Source organism: Mixophyes fleayi, unplaced genomic scaffold (genome assembly GCF_038048845.1).
Source record: "Mixophyes fleayi isolate aMixFle1 unplaced genomic scaffold, aMixFle1.hap1 Scaffold_3823, whole genome shotgun sequence".
Taxonomy (NCBI): domain Eukaryota; kingdom Metazoa; phylum Chordata; class Amphibia; order Anura; family Limnodynastidae; genus Mixophyes; species Mixophyes fleayi.
The window spans coordinates 1-21,737 of record NW_027447808.1 but is presented as its reverse complement, the minus strand read 5'-3'; the positions used below and the strand labels follow the sequence as shown (position 1 = coordinate 21,737).

Below are 21,737 nucleotides of genomic sequence, written 5' to 3'. Positions count from 1 at the left end.
ATACATCTGTATATGATCTACCTCCATGCCCCCCTCCCCCTCCCCCTCGTATATACATCTGTATATGATCTACCTCCATGCCCCCCTCCCCCTCCCCCCTCGTATATACATCTGTATATGATCTACCTCCATGCCCCCCTCCCCCTCGTATATACATCTGTATATGATCTACCTCCGTGCTCCCCCCTCCCCCTCGTATATACATCTGTATATGATCTACCTCCATGCCCCCCTCCCCCTCCCCCTCGTATATACATCTGTATATGATCTACCTCCATGCCCCCCCTCCCCCTCCCCCTCGTATATACATCTGTATATGATCTACCTCCATGCCCCCCTCCCCCTCGTATATACATCTGTATATGATCTACCTCCGTGCTCCCCCCCCCCCTCCTCGTATATACATCTGTATATGATCTACCTCCATGCTCCCCCTCCTCCTCCTCGTATATACATCTGTATATGATCTACCTCCGTGCTCCCCCCCCCCTCCCTGTATCTACATGGAAGAGTAGTTCCAGCTGCACAATAACTAGCTGGTAGGTCCCCCTGTCCCACACTCCAGGACAAACACTGGGTCCTGATGGCTGAGAGCTGCGATGCCTTCGGTGGTGACACCCACAGGACGTGCTGTCTCTCCAGGTGGATGGTTGAGTGTAGTAAGACATATCCTATGATTAAGCGCTGTCCCCAGTACATAGTGTTAGGGAGTGATGACAACATACCAGGTGTGAGCAGTCGGCAGCGTGCCATGGGCAGGGGAACCGATGATTTGGAAGCTCGGACACAGAGCAGCAAAGCCCCCAGGGGGAAGCTGAGAGGAGCCTGTAGTAAACTGCAGCAGACGGGCCAACTCCTCCTGCGTCAAACTGCAAACTACAGCCCAGAACCAGTTCATGACCTGAAAAAGGAGCCACACGTGAATAGCGCAGGAGGGGGAGCGCCACGTGGCGAGCGCAGGATGGAGAGGGGGAGCGCCACGTGGCGTGCACAGGATGGAGAGGGGGAGCGCCACGTGGAGAGCGCAGGATGGAGAGGGGGAGCGCCACGTGGAGTGCGCAGGATGGAGAGGGGGAGCGCCACGTGGAGTGCGCAGGATTGAGAGGGGGAGCGCCACGTGGAGTGCGCAGGATTGAGAGGGGGAGCGCCACGTGAGAGCGCAGGATGGAGAGGGGGAGCGCCACGTGGAGAGCGCAGGATGGAGAGGGGGGAGCGCCACGTGGAGAGCGCAGGATGGAGAGGGGGAGCGCCACGTGGAGTGCGCAGGATTGAGAGGGGGAGCGCCACGTGGAGAGCGCAGGATGGAGAGGGGGAGGGCCACGTGGAATGTGCAGGATGGAGAGGGGGAGGGCCACGTGGAGAGCGCAGGATGGAGAGGGGAGCGCCACGTGGAGTGCGCAGGATTGAGAGGGGGAGCGCCACGTGGAGTGCGCAGGATTGAGAGGGGGAGGGCCACGTGGAGAGCGCGGGATGGAGAGGGGGAGCGCCACGTGGAATGTGCAGGATGGAGAGGGGGAGGGCCACGTGGAGAGCGCGGGATGGAGAGGGGGAGGGCCACGTGGAGAGCGCGGGATGGAGAGGGGGGAGCGCCACGTGGAGTGCGCAGGATTGAGAGGGGGAGCGCCACGTGGAGTGCGCAGGATTGAGAGGGGGAGCGCCACGTGGAGAGCACAGGATGGAGAGGGGGAGGGCCACGTGGAGTGCGCAGGATTGAGAGGGGGAGCGCCACGTGGAGAGCGCAGGATGGAGAGGGGGAGGGCCACGTGAATGTGCAGGATGGAGAGGGGGAGGGCCACGTGGAGAGCGCGGGATGGAGAGGGGGAGGGCCACGTGGAGAGCGCAGGATGGAGAGGGGGAGCACCACGTGGAGAGCGCAGGATGGAGAGGGGGAGCGCCACGTGCGCGAGCGCAGGATGGCGAGGGGGAGCCAGACAAGAAGTATCACATGGTAAAAGAGAGGGGGAGCAGGCTGAATAATACTGATAAATGGATGACAATCTATTGATGAAGAATACAGACCCCTTGGTGCGGGTTGGACAACATTTCTGGAGAAGCTTTAAGTAGAAGCCAGAGATCCACTACATGAGATCAGGGAGGAACATAAAGCGGTGCATCAGTGACATTACCTTTTCCGGAAGTGCCACGAGCCTCCAATGACCACAGCATGAGCCTGGAAGTCCTGGACGGCAATGTGCCCGGTGCCGCACATCAGGAGCTGATGAAAAGAAACCTTAATATTCAGGATGCCCTCTAGTCACCTCCAGCCCTCCCATATCCATAGATCTGTGATGTAGTGGCTCAGGTGGACGTGGTCTGATGAGGACCCCTAATGCTGCCTGGTTGTCAGGAAACCATTCACTTCTCTCTACCATAAACACCACTCAGAGGTTCCAGATTCTTAGTGTACAGACACCACCAGTTTTCAGGTGAAAGCATTAAGTTGCTACAATGATTCATAGTGTGGTCTGATCCCGGTCTTGTCTTAGGACAGGACACACGACAGATCCCTGGATCTAGTGCCTGTTGCTCCTTCTTAGCAAGGCCCTTGGTCTGGTTCAAGTCTCTAGTACATTTGGTTGGGGCTGGGACTATCAGCTCCCCCCTCCCTGGCAGCTCTAACCTAAGCCCTCTGCTGTTTCTCATTTCCGTTTTCTGTATATTTGCTCTATATTATCATTGTTCCTGTTCCCTGCATTGATAGAATTATTCCATTGTATATTTTTGGAAATCAAATTGACTTTACTTATCCATCTCACAAGAAAAAAGAAAATTTGAGTGTCCCATATGGATTTCTGATTTTGTGTATAATCGTCATGATTTCTTACCCTACTTTACACAACTCACCTCTAATTCATTCTCATCAAAGATGCCGAGCAAATTGTCGGGGACGAGCTCATTCAGTCCTGATATCAGAAATGGCAGAATATGTTTTAGTATGACATCACCCAGCAGCCCCTAAAACGTCCAATCATGTTACCTTTCAGAAAGTGCTCCACCTCCTCCCGCACCTGACTGCAGAGGCGATACTGAGCCAGGAGATTCAAGTAATAAAACTTATTCTCATTAGTGACCAAAATCTGAGAGCCCCCAGGAATCAGCTCCACCACCTGGAGAGGCAGGAAAAACAGAGATTACAGTGTTATCTACCATATATGCCACGTATAGCTAAGTGGGCCACAGCATCTGCCCTGTATGCCACGTATATACATAGATTCTGCCGTACTTAAAAACAGCACAAGAAAAAACCGTACTGACCTTTTCCAGCTGCCCCCCACGTCCATATTTCTCCTCAGCAAAAATAAGGTCTGTGTCTGAGACATCGTGGGTTAGAAGGTAGAGAACTTTAGACTGAAAGAAGTCAGGGTCATCAGTCTCAAAGTACTGCAGAAGGAAACAAATTGTGTGATTGAGCGAGGCCCAGAGAGAGGAGCAAGGTGCAGAGCGGGAGGAGAGAGAGAGGAGCGAGGTACAGAGCGGGAGGAGAGAGAGGAGAAGGGTACAGAGCGGGAGGAGAAAGAGGAGTGAGGTATAGAGGGGGAGGAGAGAGAGAGGAGCGGGGAGCAGAACGGGAGGAGAGAGAGAGAGAGGAGCGGGGAGCAGAACGGGAGGAGAGAGAGGAGCGGGGTACAGAGTGGAGGAGAGAGAGGAGCGAGTATAGAGGGGGAGGAGAGAGAGGAGTGAGGTATAGAGGGGGAGGAGAGAGAGAGGAGCGGGGAGCAGAACGGGAGGAGAGAGAGAGGAGCAGAACGGAGGAGAGAGAGAGAGAGGAGCGGGGAGCAGAACGGGAGGAGAGAGAGGAGCGGGGTACAGAGTGGGAGGAGAGAGAGGAGCGAGGTATAGAGGGGGAGGAGAGAGAGAGGAGCGGGGAGCAGAACGGGAGGAGAGAGAGAGAGAGGAGCAAGGTGCAGAGCGGGAGGAGAGAGAGAGGAGGTACAGAGCGGGAGGAGAGAGAGGAGAAGGGTACAGAGTGGGAGGAGAGAGAGGAGCGAGGTATAGAGGGGAGGAGAGAGAGAGGAGCGGGGAGCAGAACGGGAGGAGAGAGAGAGGAGCAGAACGGGAGGAGAGAGAGAGAGAGGAGCGGGGAGCAGAACCGGGAGGAGAGAGAGGAGCGGGGTACAGAGTGGGAGGAGAGAGAGGAGCGAGGTATAGAGGGGGAGGAGTGGGGAGCAGAGCAGGGAGAGAGAGGGGAGCGAGGTGCAGAGCGGGAGGAGAGAGAGAGAGAGGATAATGCTAACTAACCCTACACGGTATGTACTTCTACAGCTATTCTTTTAATGCAAGCAAAATAGAGACTGGATTTTATTGCACCTAATATTTCCATCTCAGATGCCTGCACTGGATTTCTTTATGCTAGGAGAGACCTGTCTTAGAAAATCCTGTGAGCTATTAAGCTATAGAGTTACGATAAAATGAAGGTACCTTATAGTGCATACGAAGTCCAATGACCTGTGCCAGAAAGGAACGGGTGAACCTGGCTCTCACCAGCTGCTCATAACCGCCTCCCTGAGACGATTCAAACAGACACTTTCCAACCACCCTGCCCGCAAACTCATACAGCTTCATGCGTAACCCGGGCGGGCGACGTGGGTTGGGGTGTACCTAAGACAGAATAGAAGAGTATAAGGAGAACGAGCCTAGAACATACAGGGAGGATTATGTATGAGAGAGATGTGATTCCTGCTGCAAGTAAAGAGCATATGACCACAGAGATAAACCAGGGACAAGAAGAAGAATACTGAGACAACACTATAAAATGTAAGAACTTAAAGGGTAACACCACCCCAAAACTGATGTTGACCATTATACTACAAAGTAGGAATGCAGCCTAAATTCGCCAGTCAATTGCTATCAGTGTCAGTCATTAACTGTGACTGCACCATTGTTTATATGGTGATAGAGATGGCAAAAAGAATTTTTGAGCTGGTGATTTCAGGCCAAGTCGTTTCATGTAATAGGAATTATTCAGACAGGTTGTAATAAACCATTTTGATTTCAATGAAGCAAAATCATTTTTTGAGGGGATTATCCATTAAAAGGACACGAATCTGGTTTTAACTCCCTTAAGAGACAAATTAAGACAGGGGATTCATAAACTGAGGAAGCTATATAACAAGGAGTCACACGCTCTGACACACAAATTGGGTTAAGTGAACAAGATGACTCCGGAGTTTACTCACCAGACCCTGGTTTGAGTCGCTGAAACGAGTGAAGAGTTTGTTGTTTGTATCAAATAACACTTTACAAATCAGCTCAAACCATTCCCTGCGAGGACCACCCCCAGTCAGAGCTGCGGGAAAAACACAATGGTTGTCAGCTAAGTTTAGGAGTGTAGGCTCACGGCGGTCACCAGCGCAGCGTGCATGATCGTAGGCTCACAGCGGTCACCAGCGCAGCGTGCATGAGCGTAGGCTCACAGCGGTCACCAGCGCAGCGTGTATGAGCATAGGCTCACAGCGGTCACCAGCGCAGCGTGCATGAGCATAGGCTCACAGCGGTCACCAGCGCAGCGCGGGCTCACGGCGGTCACCAGCGCAGCGCGGGCTCACGGCGGTCACCAGCGCAGCGCATACAGAGTCTAAAATACTAATCACAGAAACATTGTGTCACAAGTTGACCAATACCTTATGTTCAGGAATATAAAAGTCAAATTAAAAAAGGTGATACAGTATTTCAGGGATAATATCTTTCTACCACCAATTTGTTAAAAGCCATAGGAAGTCAGAGCAACACAAATTAGAGGAACTAACTGCTGCCACAAAATTCAAAGTACAATCCCTTTAACAGGTGACTTTAAGAGCTTAAAAGGGCAAAGTTGGCTGTAAATGTGGTAAAGGAAACAAATGTACTGGATGACACAATGTGGCGTCTACAGACAAATATACAGGATTCCTACAAGTCACAATGTCTCTCAGGCAGTTCTCACCTTCTTCATCTTGAAAAATCACTTCAAAGTTTTTGCTCAGTCCGAGGCAGAAAAGTTCCTTGTGGCTCGAAAGGACTGTAAGAAAAGTGGAAATAATGTATATTTCTGTGAGATAATACTATGACTACGGAAGAGATCAATGAGATTCTCCCAACATTGTGATAGAGAAAAGGTGGCTACTCTGAGGGGTATTGAATTCCAGGCCGAAGTCCCAGCTGAGCCTCGCTGGATGTTCGGTACCTTTAGGTTAGAAGTATTCAAGATACATGTTTGATCAGTGATATTTTAGATACTGTAATACGTGGAGCAAGCACAGAGGGACCACACACTGAATTGAATTGCCCCCTTCTGTGCCAGTTACAGAGCAGGGGTAGACACTCGGCGCCCGTTGCAGAGAAAGGGGTAGACGCTCGGCGCCCGTTGCAGAGAAAGGGGTAGACGCTCTGCGCCCGTTGCAGAGAAAGGGGTAGACGCTCGGCGCCCGTTGCAGAGAAAGGGGTAGACGCTCGGCGCCCGTTGCAGAGAAAAGGGGTAGACGCTCGGCGTCAGTTGCAGAGAAAGGGGTAGACGCTCGGCGTCAGTTGCAGAGAAAGGGGTATACGCTCGGCGCCCGTTGCAGAGAAAGGGGTAGACGCTCGGCGTCAGTTGCAGAGAAAGGGGTAGACGCTCTGCGCCCGTTGCAGAGAAAGGGGTAGACGCTCGGCGTCAGTTGCAGAGAAAGGGGTAGACGCTCTGCGCCCGTTGCAGAGAAAGGGGTAGACGCTCGGCGTCAGTTGCAGAGAAAGGGGTAGACGCTCTGCGCCCGTTGCAGAGAAAGGGGTAGACGCTCGGCGTCAGTTGCAGAGAAAGGGGTAGACGCTCGGCGCCCGTTGCAGAGAAAGGGGTAGACGCTCGGCGTCAGTTGCAGAGAAAGGGGTAGACCGCTCGGCGCCCGTTGCAGAGAAAGGGGTAGACGCTCGGCGCCCGTTGCAGAGAAAGGGGTAGACGCTCGGCGCCCGTTGCAGAGAAAGGGGTAGACGCTCGGCGCCCGTTGCAGAGAAAGGGGTAGACGCTCGGCGTCAGTTGCAGAGAAAGGGGTAGACGCTCGGCGTCAGTTGCAGAGAAAGGGGTAGACGCTCGGCGTCAGTTGCAGAGAAAGGGTAGACGCTCGGCGTCAGTCTGCAGAGAAAGGGGTAGAGGGTAGACGCTCGGCGTCAGTTGCCAGAGAAAGGCGGTAGACGCTCGGCGTCAGTTGCAGAGAAAGGGTCGTAGACGCTCGGCGTCAGTGCAGAGAAGGGTAGACGCTCGGCGTCAGTTGCAGAGAAAGGGGTAGACGCTCGGCGTCAGTTAGAGAAAGGGGTAGACGCTCGGCGTCAGTTGCAAAGAAGGGGTAGACGCTCGGCGTCAGTTGCAAAGAAAGCGGGTAGACGCTCGGCGTCAGTTGCAGAGAAAGGGGTAGACGCTCGGCGTCAGTTACAGAGAAAGGGGTAGACGCTCGGCGTCAGTTGCAGAGAAAGGGGTAGACGCTCGGCGTCAGTTGCAGAGAAAGGGGTAGACGCTCGGCGTCAGTTGCAGAGAAAGGGGTAGACGCTCGGCGTCAGTTGCAGAGAAAGGGGTAGACGCTCGGCGTCAGTTGCAGAGAAAGGGGTAGACGCTCGGCGTCAGTTGCAGAGAAAGGGGTAGACGCTCGGCGTCAGTTGCAGAGAAAGGGTAGACGCTCGGCGTCAGTTGCAGAGAAAGGGGTAGACGCTCGGCGTCAGTTGCAGAGAAAGGGGTAGACGCTCGGCGTCAGTTAGAGAAAGGGGTAGACGCTCGGCGTCAGTTGCAAAGAAAGGGGTAGACGCTCGGCGTCAGTTGCAGAGAAAGGGGTAGACGCTCGCGTCAGTTACAGAGAAAGGGGTAGACGCTCGGCGTCAGTTGCAGAGAAAGGGGTAGACGCTCGGCGTCAGTTGCAGAGAAAGGGGTAGACCGCTCGGCGTCAGTTGCAGAGAAAGGGGTAGACGCTCGGCGTCAGTTAGAGAAAGGGGTAGACGCTCGGCGCCCGTTGCAGAGAAAGGGGTAGACGCTCGGCGTCAGTTGCAGAGAAAGGGGTAGACGCTCGGCGTCAGTTGCAGAGAAAGGGGTAGACGCTCGGCGTCAGTTGCAGAGAAAGGGGTAGATGCTCAGCGTCAGTTGCAGAGAAAGGGTAGACGCTCGGCGTCAGTTGCAGAGAAAGGGGTAGACGCTCGGCGTCAGTTGCAGAGAAAGGGGTAGACGCTCGGCGCCCGTTGCAGAGAAAGGGGTAGACGCTCGGCGTCAGTTGCAGAGAAAGGGGTAGACGCTCGGCGTCAGTTAGAGAAAGGGGTAGACGCTCGGCGTCAGTTAGAGAAAGGGGTAGACGCTCGGCGTCAGTTGCAGAGAAAGGGGTAGACGCTCGCGTCAGTTAGAGAAAGGGGTAGACGCTCGGCGTCAGTTAGAGAAAGGGGTAGACGCTCGGCGTCAGTTTGCAGAGAAAGGGGTAGACGCTCGGCGTCAGTTAGAGAAAGGGGTAGACGCTCAGAGCAGGGGTAGACGCTCGGTGCCCGTTACAGTAAAGTGGAAGATACTATGTATCAGTTTACTGAGTAGTAAGGTAAATATGTAGACATTCCATGGGGGGAATTCAAATAGCCGCGATGTTCCTCCGAACATTGTGGCTGCGCTTATTTCTGAGCACTACAATGCCCCAACCTCGTAGATTTCTCCTCGAACCTCTATGTTACATCGCCGCGGACTGCCCCCAGATCGTTCCAGAGGCACTCCACGGACATAGATTAATGTGAAGATGTAGATTCTGTGTAATTTCAGGGAAAATAGGTTAATACATTGTACGGATTCCATGTATTACAGCTTGTAAATAACAGCAAGAGAACAATGACAAATCACTGGCTTAGTCACTACTCACTTCTCTCCAGTAGTGAGTGTCTGCTCACTCTCAGGGTTATTTTGCTACGGTTCTTCTTGCAATGAATAAGTTTCAGCTCTTTCTGGAAGAAAGTGACTTTGTCTTGGAACATCTCAGATCCACCTAGGACAAAAATACAGTGATTCAGATAGAGCCGGTGTCTTTACCACCTGTCGTTCATCAATCCCCCTCACCCGGTTTTACCTGGAACCCATTCTCTTCTCCACCACCCCATTTCCTAAACATAAAACATATTTTATGTTCTGCAGATATGAGTGACAGATATACACTGGAAGCCGCCATAACTCACCCATTACACTCTTACCTATATTCAGGTGCAGAAAACGGGTAAATGTGGCAGCCATAATGTTGCGGTCCTTGCAGCTAATCTCTATTGGGGGTGCAGTCCATCATCCACCTGCAAGGAGAGCAACCCATGCAGGGGGTCTGGAGGGAGGTAGAGGAACTGAGGAGCATAATGAAGATAAAGCCAACTACAAATCGTACATCTGGAAGACGACATTTATTGTAAGAGAGTGCCAAGAACAGAATAGAGACAGGCACCTAAGAGAGTGCAAATGATAGGACAGAGACAGGTAGTGAGGGGGAAGTGTAGACTACAGGCAGGAAAGAGAGTGTAGGGATAGGACAGAGACAGACAGCAAGGGGGATAATTTATATCTAAACCAGGGAAAATCTAATAGTAAATATATAGAAAGAGCTGGGTGTAGGATCAGTATGAGCAGGTGGTGAGCACATTATGCAGCATAGAGAATGGACAATGAGAAGAGCATGATGAGAGACTAAAACCCACCTTGGTCCCAGGACACACTCGGAAAGTGAAAAGACGCCACGGAATTATCCGCAAGTAGAAACTCTTTCACAGAGAGTTGCTGCAATAGATATGAAAGGGATCAGGACATCAGAATCAAAGACTGTCCCCATCAAGTCCAGAAAAAAGATCTACTCACTTTAGGGAGATGTAGAAATACACCTTCTTAGGTTTCTTCATCCTCTCTGGAGCAATTCCAGTAAACGAGGAGGCGCTTTCCTCTTTCTGGCTGGTGATAAAGAACTCTGTTGTCCACAGACAGTTGGTGGACTTGATGGAGGGTAAAGGTACCCCTCAAAGAAAACTCCCACTCCAGAGCGCAGGACATTATTATCCACAGCTGCCTTCTCAGCATCTATAGACAAAAAGCAACAGCTCACATGGTTGATGGGCGCAGCGGGAGGGGAATGCGCTCAATGATAACGCTCACAGTCTTCGGGTGGGATCCTATGCTGCTTACCAACCCTGGATGTAATGACAGAGGGTAAAACTCAAGTACAAATAAAAGGCCATAGTAAACGTTAATAACTAAGGATTGTTCATGTCCAAGTTCCTTGCTGTGGATGACAGTGGACTAACTGAAGGACAAGGAGAGATAATATACGTAAGGTGGTGTGAGGAGAGAGACGCCCTGCAGAGGGACATCTAGTGGAAGAAACTGGCACTACACACAAGGGCAGAGCCTCACCACTCAGGACAATGATATTGAAGTGTCCATTGCCGATAGGCTGTCCCTGGTAACGCAGCGTCGCCTGGAAACATCCAGTCTGAAGTAAAGTGAGGTGAAGCAGCACCCGGTTCTGGTTTCCACTACAAACGGTTGTCTGGCAGCACCCGTCAGCCATGCCAACAACACCAAGCTACCGGGAGAGGAAGAAGACAATGAGAGACATTTAGAGAAGACCATTTATACTACAACCCCATGAAGGATGCATCTAGCTCACCTCACTCAGGGTCAATGTGTAACTCTCCAGCCCATTTACACTGTCAGAAGACAGGTTGCCATACTGGTCACGTGGAGTGATCTGTAGCAGATGCTGCTCTCCGCAGGTCAGGATCAGCGTGGAGAAGTGGCACACAATCTGGGTCTTGGCTGGAACTACCACACCTGCAAGGAATGAGCGGTGATATCACTGCAACAATAAAACAACTAATCTCTATTTATTTGACCACAATCTTGCCTGGGTGGAAGACCTTGTAGTAAGGGCTATGTCCAACACTAAGACCTCCAACGCTGATGCTGATCTGATATCTCCCAGACCTCCTTACTGTGAAAGCAACTTTTACCACATTCCTCATGGGATCCTGTACAACTTCCAGAGTCACCGGGACTTCAAGTGAAAGCTCAGTATGTGAAACACGGACACGAAGAGCGCCTGTCCCCATGACTGGGAATGGATGGCCATTCCTGTAAAATAACTGGAAGACAGCAGGATCACAGCCAATAGACCGGGAAAGAGGAGATATATGGAGGGATAGAATAATGAGACATAATCATAGAATACAGAAGAATGGAACATATTACACAGGCTTCACTCTTCTTACATGTACACGAAATCCCATGGACTGTCCCACCTCACAGGGCTCATTCCAGTCCCACGACACCTGACAGGAGCGGGGCTCCAGGTATTTCCCCCGTACATAGTTATAGATGGTACGCTCTGTGCCACGTTCCCGTCCATCATGGTGCCAGAAAGTAAGGACTCTGGAACTTAGTTCAAACAGGAACTTAATGGTGATCAAAAGCACACACATCAAGCCTGTGACGCTGCCTGTGGGGGGGACACAAACAATGGATGGATGACAATGAGGCCATTATATAGCTTCCAGAGGGTTAACAACAAAAACACCATTCATCTAGAAATAACGAAATCCACAGGAATAGGACAGAGAGAACCTAAGTCCAATCCTCAGTTAGCCTAAGGGACATAAGCACATTACTGAGAGGTGGAGGTGGACTCAGAACCTCAATATTCAGAACGGATCTGATGACTCACCAATAATGTACAACATCAGTGCGCAGGATGAAAACTGAAGGTTTCTTCATAGCATTTCCACCTCGACATGTCTCAGAAAAGGCTGAGATTATCTTCTGCTGAGGACTGGGGACTATGGAAATCTGCGGAAATACACAGTCATTGTTAGAAAAGCACCCTATTAACCTTTACTCTGTTACCTTAGGGAGAAATGATAACTATATAGATATAGAGGACACTGTCCATACACAAAGAGTAAGATCTGCTCTAGCTACACCCACTACCACCGGTCTCTCTCTCTCTTCACACTGCCCCTCTCCCCCACTCTCTCCCCTCACACTGCCCCTCTTCTCCCCTCTCTCCTCACGCTACCCCTCCCCCTCTCTCCTCACGCTGACCCTCCCCCCCCCTCTCCTCACGCTGACCCTCCCCCCCCCCTCTCTCCTCACACTGCCCCCCCCTTTCCTCAAACTGCCCACCCTCTCTCCTCACACTGCCCCCCCTCAAGCTGCCCCTCTTCCCCCCTATCTTGTCACGCTGCCCCCCCTCTCTCCACACACTGCCCCTCTCCACCCCCCTCTCCCCTCACACTGCCCATTTCCCCCCCCCTCCTCACACTGCCCCACTCCCCCCTCTCTCCTCACACTGCCCCTCTACCCCCCTCTCTCCTCACGCTGCCCCTTTCCAACCCCCTCTCTCTCCACACACTGCCCCGCTTTCTCCTCGCACAACCCCCCCTCCCACTGCCTCCCCCCTCCCAATGCCTCTCCGCCCCTCTCTCTCTCCACCGCCTCCCTTTATGCCCTCACAAAGTCCTAAGATGGCTACAGAAGACGTTATATGAAGAGGCAGACCCTCTGTTCTCACCTCACACTGTCCCCCCCCCCTCTCTCTCTCTCCTCATACTATCTCTTTCTCCCCTCCTCTCTCCTCACACTGTACCCCTCTCTCTTCTCTCTCTCCTCACACTGTCCCCCTCTTTCTCTCTCCTCACACTGTCCCCCTATCTCTCCCCTCTCCTCACATTGTCCCCCTATCTCTCCCCTCTCCTCACTGTCCCCCTCTCTCTCACTCCTCACACTGTCCCCCTCTCCTCACACTGTCCCCCTCTCCTAACACTGTCCCCCTCTCTCTCTCCTCACACTGTCTCCCTCTCTCTCCCCCCTCTCCTCACACTGTCCCCCTCTCTCCTCACACTGTACCCCTCTCTCTCCCCCCTATCCTCACACTGTCCCCCTCTCCACACACTGTCCCCTTCTCTCTCTCCTCACACTGTCCCGCTATCTAACTCCTCACAGTGTCCCCCTCTCTCCTCACACTGTCCCCCTCTCTCTCTCTCCTCACACTGTCCCCCTCTCTCTCCTCACACTGTCCCCCTCTCTCTCCCCTCTCCTCACACTGTCCCCCTCTCTCTCCCCTCTCCTCACACTGTCCCCCTCACTCTCCCCTCTCCTCACACTGTCCCCCTCTCTCCCCTCAAGCTGTCCCCCCCTCTCTCCTCACACTGTCCCCCTCTCTCTCCTCACACTGTCCCCCTCTCTCACTCCTCACGCTGTCCCCCTCTCTCTCACTCCTCACACTGTCCCCCCCTCTCTCACTCCTCACACTGTCCCCCCCTCTCTCACTCCTCACACTGTCCCCCTCTCTCTTACTCCTCACACTGTTCCCCCCTCTCTCACTCCTCACACTGTCCCCTCTCCTCACACTGCCCCCTCTCCTCACACTGTCCCCCCTCTCTCTCACTCCTCACACTGTCCCCCTCTTTCTCCCCTCTCCTCACACTGTCCCCACCTCTCTCCCCTCACTGTCCTCCCCTCTCTCTCCCCTCACTGTCCTTCCCTCTCTCTCCCCTCATACTGTCCCCCCCTCTCTCCCCTCTCCTCACACTGTCCACCTCTCCTCACACTGTCCCCCTCTCTCTCCCCTCTCCTCACACTGTCCCCCTCTCCTTACACTGACCCCCCTCTCCTCACACTGTCCCCCTCTCTCCTCACACTGTCCCCCTCTCTCCTCACACTGTCCCCCTCTCTCTCTGTCCTCACACTGTCCCTCTCTGTCCTCACACTGTTCCCCTCCCCTCACACTGTCCCCCTCTCTCTCCCCCTCTCTCTCCTCACACTGTCCCCCTCTCTCCTCACACTGCCCCCCTCTCCTCACACTGTCCCCCTCTCCTCACACTGTCCCCCTCTCTCTCCCCTCTCCTCACACTGTCCCCCTCACTCTCCCCCCCTCTCCTCACACTGTCCCCCTCTCTCCTCACACTATACCCCTCTCTCTCCCCCCTATCCTCACACTGTCCCCCTCTCCTCACACTGTCCCCCTCTCTCTCCTCACACTGTCCCCCTCTCTCTCCTCACTGTCCCCCTCTCTCTCCTCACACTGCCCCCCTCTCCTCACACTGTCCCCTCTCTCCTCACACTGTCCTCACACTGTCCCCCTCACTCTCCCCCCTCTCCTCACACTGTCCCCCTCTATCCTCACACTGTACCCCTCTCTCTCCCCCCTATCCTCACACTGTCCCCCTCTCCTCACACTGTCCCCCTCTCTCTCTCCTCACACTGTCCCGCTCTCTCTCCTCACACTGTCCCCCTCTCTCTCCTCACACTGCCCCCCTCTCCTCACACTGTCCCCCCTCTCTCTCCCCTCTCCTCACACTGTCCCCTTCACTCTCCCCTCTCCTCACACTGTCCCCCTCTCTCCCCTCAAGCTGCCCCCCCTCTCTCCTCACACTCTCCCCCTCTCCCCCTCTCTCTTACTCCTCACACTGTCCCCCTCTCTCTCACTCCTCACACTGTCCCCCTCTCTCTTACTCCTCACACTGTCCCCCCCTCTCTCACTCCTCACACTGTCCCCCTCTCTCTTACTCCTCACACTGTCCCCCCTCTCACTCCTCACACTGTCCCCCTCTCTCTTACTCCTCACACTGTACCCCCCTCTCTCTCTCCTCTCTCACCTCTCCTCACACTGTCCCCCTCTCTCTCCCCTCTCCTCACACTGTCCCCCTCTCTCTCACCTCTCCTCACACTGTCCCCCTCTCTCTCCCCTCTCCTCACACTGTCCACCCCTCTCCTCACACTGTCCCCCCCCTCTCTCCCCTCTGCTCACACAGTCCCCCCTCTCTCCCCTCTCCTCACACTGTCCCCCTCTACTCACACTGTCCCTCTCTCTCCCTCCCCTCTCCTCACACTGTCCCCCTCTCTCTCCCCTCTCTTCACACTGTCCCCCTCTCTCTCCCCTCTCCTCACACTGTCCCCATCTCTCTCCTCACACTGTCCCCCTCTCTCTCCTCACACTGTCCCCCTCTCTCTCTCCTCACACTGCCCCCCTCTCTCTCTCCTCACACTGCCCCCCTGTCTCTCTCCTCACACTGTCCCCCTCTCTCTCACTCCTCACACTGTCCCCCTCTCTCACTCCTCACACTGTCCCCCTCTCTCCCTCCTCACACTGTCCCCCCTCTCTCCCTCCTCACACTGTCCCCCTCTCCTCACACTGTCCCCCTCTCCTCACACTGTCCCCCTCTCTCTCCCCTCACACTGTCCCCCTCTCTCTCCACTCACACTGTCCCCCTCTCTCCACTCACACTGTCCCCCTCTCTCCACTCACACTGTCCCCCTCTCTCCCCTCACACTGTCCCCCTCTCTCTCCCCTCACACTGTCCCCATCTCTCTCCTCACACTGTCCCCCTCTCTCTCACTCCTCACACTGTCCTGCTCTCTCTCACTCCTCACACTGTCCCCCTCTCTCTCACTCCTCACACTGTCCCCTCTCCTCACACTGTCCCCTCTCCTCACACTGTCCCCTCTCCTCACACTGTCCCCCTCTCCTCACACTGTCCCCCTCTCTCTCTCTCCTCACACTGTCCCCCTCTCTCTCCCCTCACACTGTCCCCCTCTCTCTCCCCTCTCCTCACACTTTCCCCCTCTATCTCCCCACTCCTCACACTGTCCCCCTCTCTCTCCCCACACTGTCCCCCTCTCTCTCCCCTCTCCTCACACTGTCCCCCTCTCTCTCCCCTCTCCTCACACTGTCCCCCCCTCTCTCCCCTCTACTCACACTGTCCCCCTCTCTCTCCCCTCTCCTCACACTGTCCCCCTCTCTCCTCCCCTCTCCTCACACTGCCCCCCCCCTCTCCTCACACTGTCCCCCTCTCTCTCCCCTCTCCTCACACTGTCCCCCTCTCTCTCCCCTCTCCTCACACTGTCCCCCCCTCTCCTCACACTGTCCACCCCTCTTCTCACACTGTCCCCCCCTCTCTCCCCTCTGCTCACACTGTCCTCCCCTCTCTCCCCTCTCCTCACACTATCCCCCTCTCCTCACACTGTCCCCCTCTCTCTCCCCCCTATCCTCACACTGTCCCCCTCTCTCTCCCCTCTCCTCACACTGTCCCCCTTTCTCTCCCCTCACACTGTCCCCCCTCTCTCCTCACACTGTCCCCCCCTCTCCCCACACTGTCTCCCTCTTTCTCACTCCTCACACTGTCCCTCTCTCTCCTCACACTGTCCCTCTCTCTCCTCACACTGTCCCCATCTCTCTCCAAACACTGTCCCCCTCTCTCTCCTCAAACTGCCCCCCTCTCTCTCCTCACACTGCCCCCTCTCTCTCCTCACACTGCCCCCCTCTCTCTCCTCACACTGTCCCCCTCTCTCTCACTCCTCACACTGTCCCCCTCTCTCTCACTCCTCACACTGTCCCCCTCTCTCACTCCTCACACTGTCCCCCTCTCCTCACACTGTCCCCCTCTCTCTCCTCTCTCCTCACACTGTCCCCCTCTCCTCACAGTCCCCCTCTCTATCCCCTCTCCTCACACAGTCCCCCTCTCTCTCCTCCCCCTCTCCTCACACTGTCCCCCTCTCTCTCCTCCCCCTCTCCTCACACTGTCCCCCTCTCTCTCCCCTCTCCTCACACTGTCCCCCCCTCTCTCCCCTCTGCTCACACTGTCCCCCCCTCTGCTCACACTGTCGCCCTCTCTCTCCCCTCACACTGTCCCCCTCTCTCCTCACACTGTCCCCCCCCTCTCTCCCCTCACACTGTCCCCCTCTCTCTCACTCCTCACACTGTCCCCTCTCTCTCAATCCTCACACTGTCCCCCTCTCCTCACACTGTCCCCCCCTCTCTCCTCACACTGTCCCCCTCTCTCTCCCCTCTCCTCACACTGTCCCCCTCTCTCTCCCCTCACACTGTCCCCCTCTCTCCTCACACTGTCCCCCCCCCCTCTCTCCCCTCACACTGTCCCCCTCTCTCTCAATCCTCACACTGTCCCCCTCTCCTCACACTGTCCCCCCCTCTCTCCTCACACTGTCCCCCTCTCTCTCCCCTCTCCTCACACTGTCCCCCTCTCTCTCCCCTCTCCTCACACTGTCCCCCTCTCTCACCTCTCCTCACACTGTCCCCCTCTCTCTCCCCGCTCCTCACACTGTCCCCCTCTCTCTCCCCTCTCCTCACACTGTCCCTCTCTCTCCCCTCTCCTCACACTGTCCCCCCCCTCTCCTCACACTGTCCCCCCCCCCTCCCCTCACACTGTCCCCCCATCTCTCCCCTCTCCTCACACTGTCCCCCTCTCTCTCCCCTCTCCTCACACTGTCCCCCTCTCTCTCCCCTCTCCCCACTCTGTGCCCCTCTCTCTCACTCCTCACACTGTCCCCCCTCTCTCCCCTCACACTGTCCCCCTCTCTCTCACTCCTCACACTGTCCCCCTCTCTCTCACTCCTCACACTGTCCCCCACTCTCTTACTCCTCACACTGTCCCCCACTCTCTCTCCTCTCCTCACACTGTCCTCCCCTCTCCTCACACGGTCCCCCTCCCTCTCCTCACACGGTCCTCCTCCCTCTCCCCATCTCTTCACACTGTCCCCCTCCCTCTCCTCACACTGTCCCCCTCTCCTCACACTGTCCCCGTCTCTCCTCACACTGTCCCCGTCTCTCTCCCCTCTCCTCACACTGTCCCCGTCTCTCTCCCCTCTCTCTCCTCACACTGTCCCCCTCTCCTCACACTGTCCCCGTCTCTCTCCCCTCTCCTCACACTGTCCCCGTCTCTCTCCCCTCTCCTCACACTGTCCCCGTCTCTCTCCCCTCTCCTCACACTGTCCCCCTCTTTCTCCCCTCACACTGTCCCCCTCTCTCTCTCCTCACACTGTCCCCCTCTCTCTCCCCTCAAACTGTCCCCCCTCTCTCTCCCCTCAAACTGTCCCCCTCTCTCTCCCCTCAAAGTGTCCCCCTCTCTCTCCCCTCAAACTGTCCCCCTCTCTCTCCCCTCAAACTGTCCCCCTCTCTCTCTCTCCTCACACTGTCCCCCTCTCTCTCCCCTCTCCTCACACTGTCCCTCTCTCTCTCCCCCCCTCTCCTCACACTGTCCCTCTCACTTCCCTCCCCTCACACTGTCCCCCTCTCTCTCCCTTCACTGTCCCCCTCTCTCTCTCCTCACACTGCCCCCCTCTCTCTCCTCACACTGTCCCCCTCTCTCTCACTCCTCACACTGTCCCCCTCTCTCACTCCTCACACTGTCCCCCTCTCTCACTCCTCACACTGTCCCCCTCTCTCTCTCCTCACACTGTCCCCTTCTCCTCACACTGTCCCCCTCTCCTCACACTGTCCCCCTCTCTCTCCTCTCTCCTCACACTGTCCCCCTCTCCTCACAGTCCCCCTCTCTATCCCCTCTCCTCACACAGTCCCCCTCTCTCTCCTCCCCCTCTCCTCACACTGTCCCCCTCTCTCTCCTCCCCCTCTCCTCACACTGTCCCCCTCTCTCTCCCCTCTCCTCACACTGTCCCCCCCTCTCTCCCCTCTGCTCACACTGTCCCCCCCTCTGCTCACACTGTCGCCCTCTCTCTCCCCTCACACTGTCCCCCTCTCTCCTCACACTGTCCCCCCCCTCTCTCCCCTCACACTGTCCCCCTCTCTCTCACTCCTCACACTGTCCCCTCTCTCTCAATCCTCACACTGTCCCCCTCTCCTCACACTGTCCCCTTCTCTCTCCTCACACTGTCCCCCTCTCTCTCCCCTCTCCTCACACTGTCCCCCCTCTCTCTCCCCTCTCCTCACACTGTCCCCCTCTCTCACCTCTCCTCACACTGTCCCCCTCTCTCTCTCCCCGCTCCTCACACTGTCCCCCTCTCTCTCCCCTCTCCTCACACTGTCCCTCTCTCTCCCCTCTCCTCACACTGTCCCCCCCTCTCCTCACACTGTCCCCCCCCCTCCCCTCACACTGTCCCCCCATCTCTCCCCTCTCCTCACACTGTCCCCCTCTCTCTCCCCTCTCCTCACACTGTCCCCCTCTCTCTCCCCTCTCCGTGCCCCTCTCTCTCACTCCTCACACTGTCCCCCCTCTCTCTCCCCTCACACTGTCCCCCTCTCTCTCACTCCTCACACTGTCCCCCTCTCTCTCACTCCTCACACTGTCCCCCACTCTCTTACTCCTCACACTGTCCCCCACTCTCTCTCCTCTCCTCACACTGTCCTCCCCTCTCCTCACACGGTCCCCCGCCCCTCTCCTCACACTGTCCCCCTCCCTCTCCTCACACGGTCCTCCTCCCTCTCCCCATCTCTTCACACTGTCCTCCTCCCTCTCCTCACACTGTCCCCCTCTCCTCACACTGTCCCCGTCTCTCCTCACACTGTCCCCGTCTCTCTCCCCTCTCCTCACACTGTCCCCGTCTCTCTCCCCTCTCTCTCCTCACACTGTCCCCCTCTCCTCACACTGTCCCCGTCTCTCTCCCCTCTCCTCACACTGTCCCCCTCTTTCTCCCCTCACACTGTCCCCCTCTCTATCTCCTCACACTGTCCCCCTCTCTCTCCCCTCAAACTGTCCCCCTCTCTCTCCCCCTCAAACTGTCCCCCTCTCTCTCCCCTCAAACTGTCCCCCTCTCTCTCCCCTCAAACTGTCCCCCTCTCTCTCCCCTCAAACTGTCCCCCTCTCTCTCCTCACACTGTCCCCCTCTCTCTCCCCTCTCCTCACACTGTCCCCTCTCTCTCTCCCCCCTCTCCTCACACTGTCCCTCTCACTTCCCTCCCCTCACACTGTCCCCCTCTCTCTCCCTTCACTGTCCCCCTCTCTCTCTCCTCACACTGTCCCCCTCTCTCTCTCCTCACACTGTCCCCCTCTCTCTCTCCTCACACTGTCCCTCTAGCCTCACACTGTCCCCCTCTCTCTCCTCTCTCCTCACACTGTCCCCCTCTCTCTCACCTCTCCTCACACTGTCCCCCTCTCTCTCACCTCTCCTCACACTGTCCCCCTCACTCTCTCCCCGCTCCTCACACTGTCCCCCCTCTCTCTCCCCTCTCCTCACACTGTCCCTCTCTCTCTCCCCTCTCCTCACACTGTCCCCCCCTCCCCTCACACTGTCCCCCCATCTCTCCCCTCTCCTCACACTGTCCCCCTCTCTCTCCCCTCCCCTCACACTGTCCCCCCTCTCTCTCCCCTCTCCTCACACTGTCCCCCCTCTCACTCCTCACACTGTCCCCCTCTCTCTCACTCCTCACACTGTCCCCCTCTATCTCACTCCTCACACTGTCCCCCTCGCTCTCCCCACTCTGTGCCCCTCTCTCTCACTCCTCACACTGTCCCCCCTCTCTCTCCCCTCACACTGTCCCCCCTCTCTCTCACTCCTCACACTGTCCCCCTCTCTCTCACTCCTCACACTGTCCCCCACTCTCTTACTCCTCACACTGTCCCCCACTCTCTCTCCTCTCCTCACACTGTCCTCCCCTCTCCTCACACGGTCCCCCGCCCCTCTCCTCACACTGTCCCCCTCCCTCTCCTCACACGGTCCTCCTCCCTCTCCCCATCTCCTCACACTGTCCCCCTCCCTCTCCTCACACTGTCCCCCTCTCCTCACACTGTCCCCGTCTCTCTCCCCTCTCCTCACACTGTCCCCGTCTCTCTCCCCTCTCTCTCCTCACACTGTCCCCCTCTCCTCACACTGTCCCCCCTCTCCTCACACTGTCCCCGTCTCTCTCCCCTCTCCTCACACTGTCCCCGTCTCCTCACACTGTCCCCCTCTCCTCACACTGTCCCCGTCTCTCTCCCCCTCTCCTAACACTGTCCCCCTCTCTCTCCCCCTCACACTGTCCCCCCTCTCTCTCTCCTCACACTGTCCCCCTCTCTCTCCCCTCAAACGGTCCCCCTCTCTCTCCCCTCAAACGGTCCCCCTCTCTCTCCCCTCAAACTGTTCCCCCTCTCTCTCCCCTCAAACTGTCCCCCTTTCTCTCCCCTCAAACTGTCCCCCTTTCTCTCCCCTCAAACTGTCCCCCTCTCTCTCTCTCTCCTCACACTGTCCCTCTCGCTCTCCCCCCCTCTCCTCACACTGTCCCTCTCACTTCCCTCCCCTCACACTGTCCCCCTCTCTCTCCCCTCACTGTCCCCCTCTCTCTCTCCTCACACTGTACCCCTCTCTCTCTCCTCACACTGTCCCCCCTCTCTCTCTCCTCACACTGTCCCGCCTCTCTCTCCTCACACTGTCCCTCTCTGCCTCACACTGTCCCCCTCTCTCTCTCTCCCCTCACACTGTCCCCCTCTCTCTCTCCTCACACTGTCCCTCTCCCCTCACACTGTCCCCCTCTCTCTCTCCTCCCCTCACACTGTCCCTCTCCCCTCACACTGTCCCTCTCCCCTCACACTGTCCCCCTCTCTCTCCTCACACTGTCCCTCTCTCTCTCCTCACACTGTCCCCCTCTCTCTCTCCTCACACTGTCCCTCTCCCCTCACACTGTCCCCCTCTCTCTTTCCTCCCCTCACACTGTCCCTCTCCCCTCACACTGTCCCTCTCCCCTCACACTGTCCCCCTCTCTCTCCTCACACTGTCCCCTCTCCTCACACTGTCCCCCTCTCTCTCTCCTCACACACTGTCCCTCTCCCCTCACACTGTCCCCCTCTCTCTCTCCTCATACTGTCCCTCTCCCCTCACACTGTCCCCCTCCCCTCACACTGTCCCCCTCTCTCTCCCCTCACACTGTCCCTCCCTCTCTCTCTCTCCTCACACTGTCCCTCTCTCCTCACACTGTCCCCCCTCTATCTCCCCTCACACTGTCCCTCCCTCTCTCTCTCTCCTCACACTGTCCCTCTCTCCTCACACTGTCCCCCTCTCTCTCTCTCCCCTCACTCTGTCCCCA

The 21,737-nt window shown here is 56.3% G+C and overlaps 1 protein-coding gene across 1 annotated transcript; it reads right to left on the bottom strand.

The window, feature by feature from the left end:
• Window positions 1–573: 573 nt before the first annotated feature.
• LOC142133565 (apoptosis-resistant E3 ubiquitin protein ligase 1-like) lies at window positions 574–11,796 on the bottom strand. The gene is given in 20 exon segments (XM_075194461.1): window positions 574–903; window positions 2,128–2,215; window positions 2,845–2,903; window positions 2,978–3,107; window positions 3,256–3,381; window positions 4,420–4,599; window positions 5,178–5,287; window positions 5,924–5,962; window positions 5,965–6,002; window positions 8,831–8,948; window positions 9,151–9,228; window positions 9,231–9,291; window positions 9,640–9,718; window positions 9,797–9,896; window positions 9,899–10,012; window positions 10,346–10,517; window positions 10,602–10,765; window positions 10,839–11,076; window positions 11,203–11,429; window positions 11,655–11,796. Coding segments are annotated over 20 exon segments (2,337 nt in total). The 5' UTR covers window positions 11,671–11,796; the 3' UTR covers window positions 574–703.
• Window positions 11,797–21,737: the final 9,941 nt, after the last annotated feature.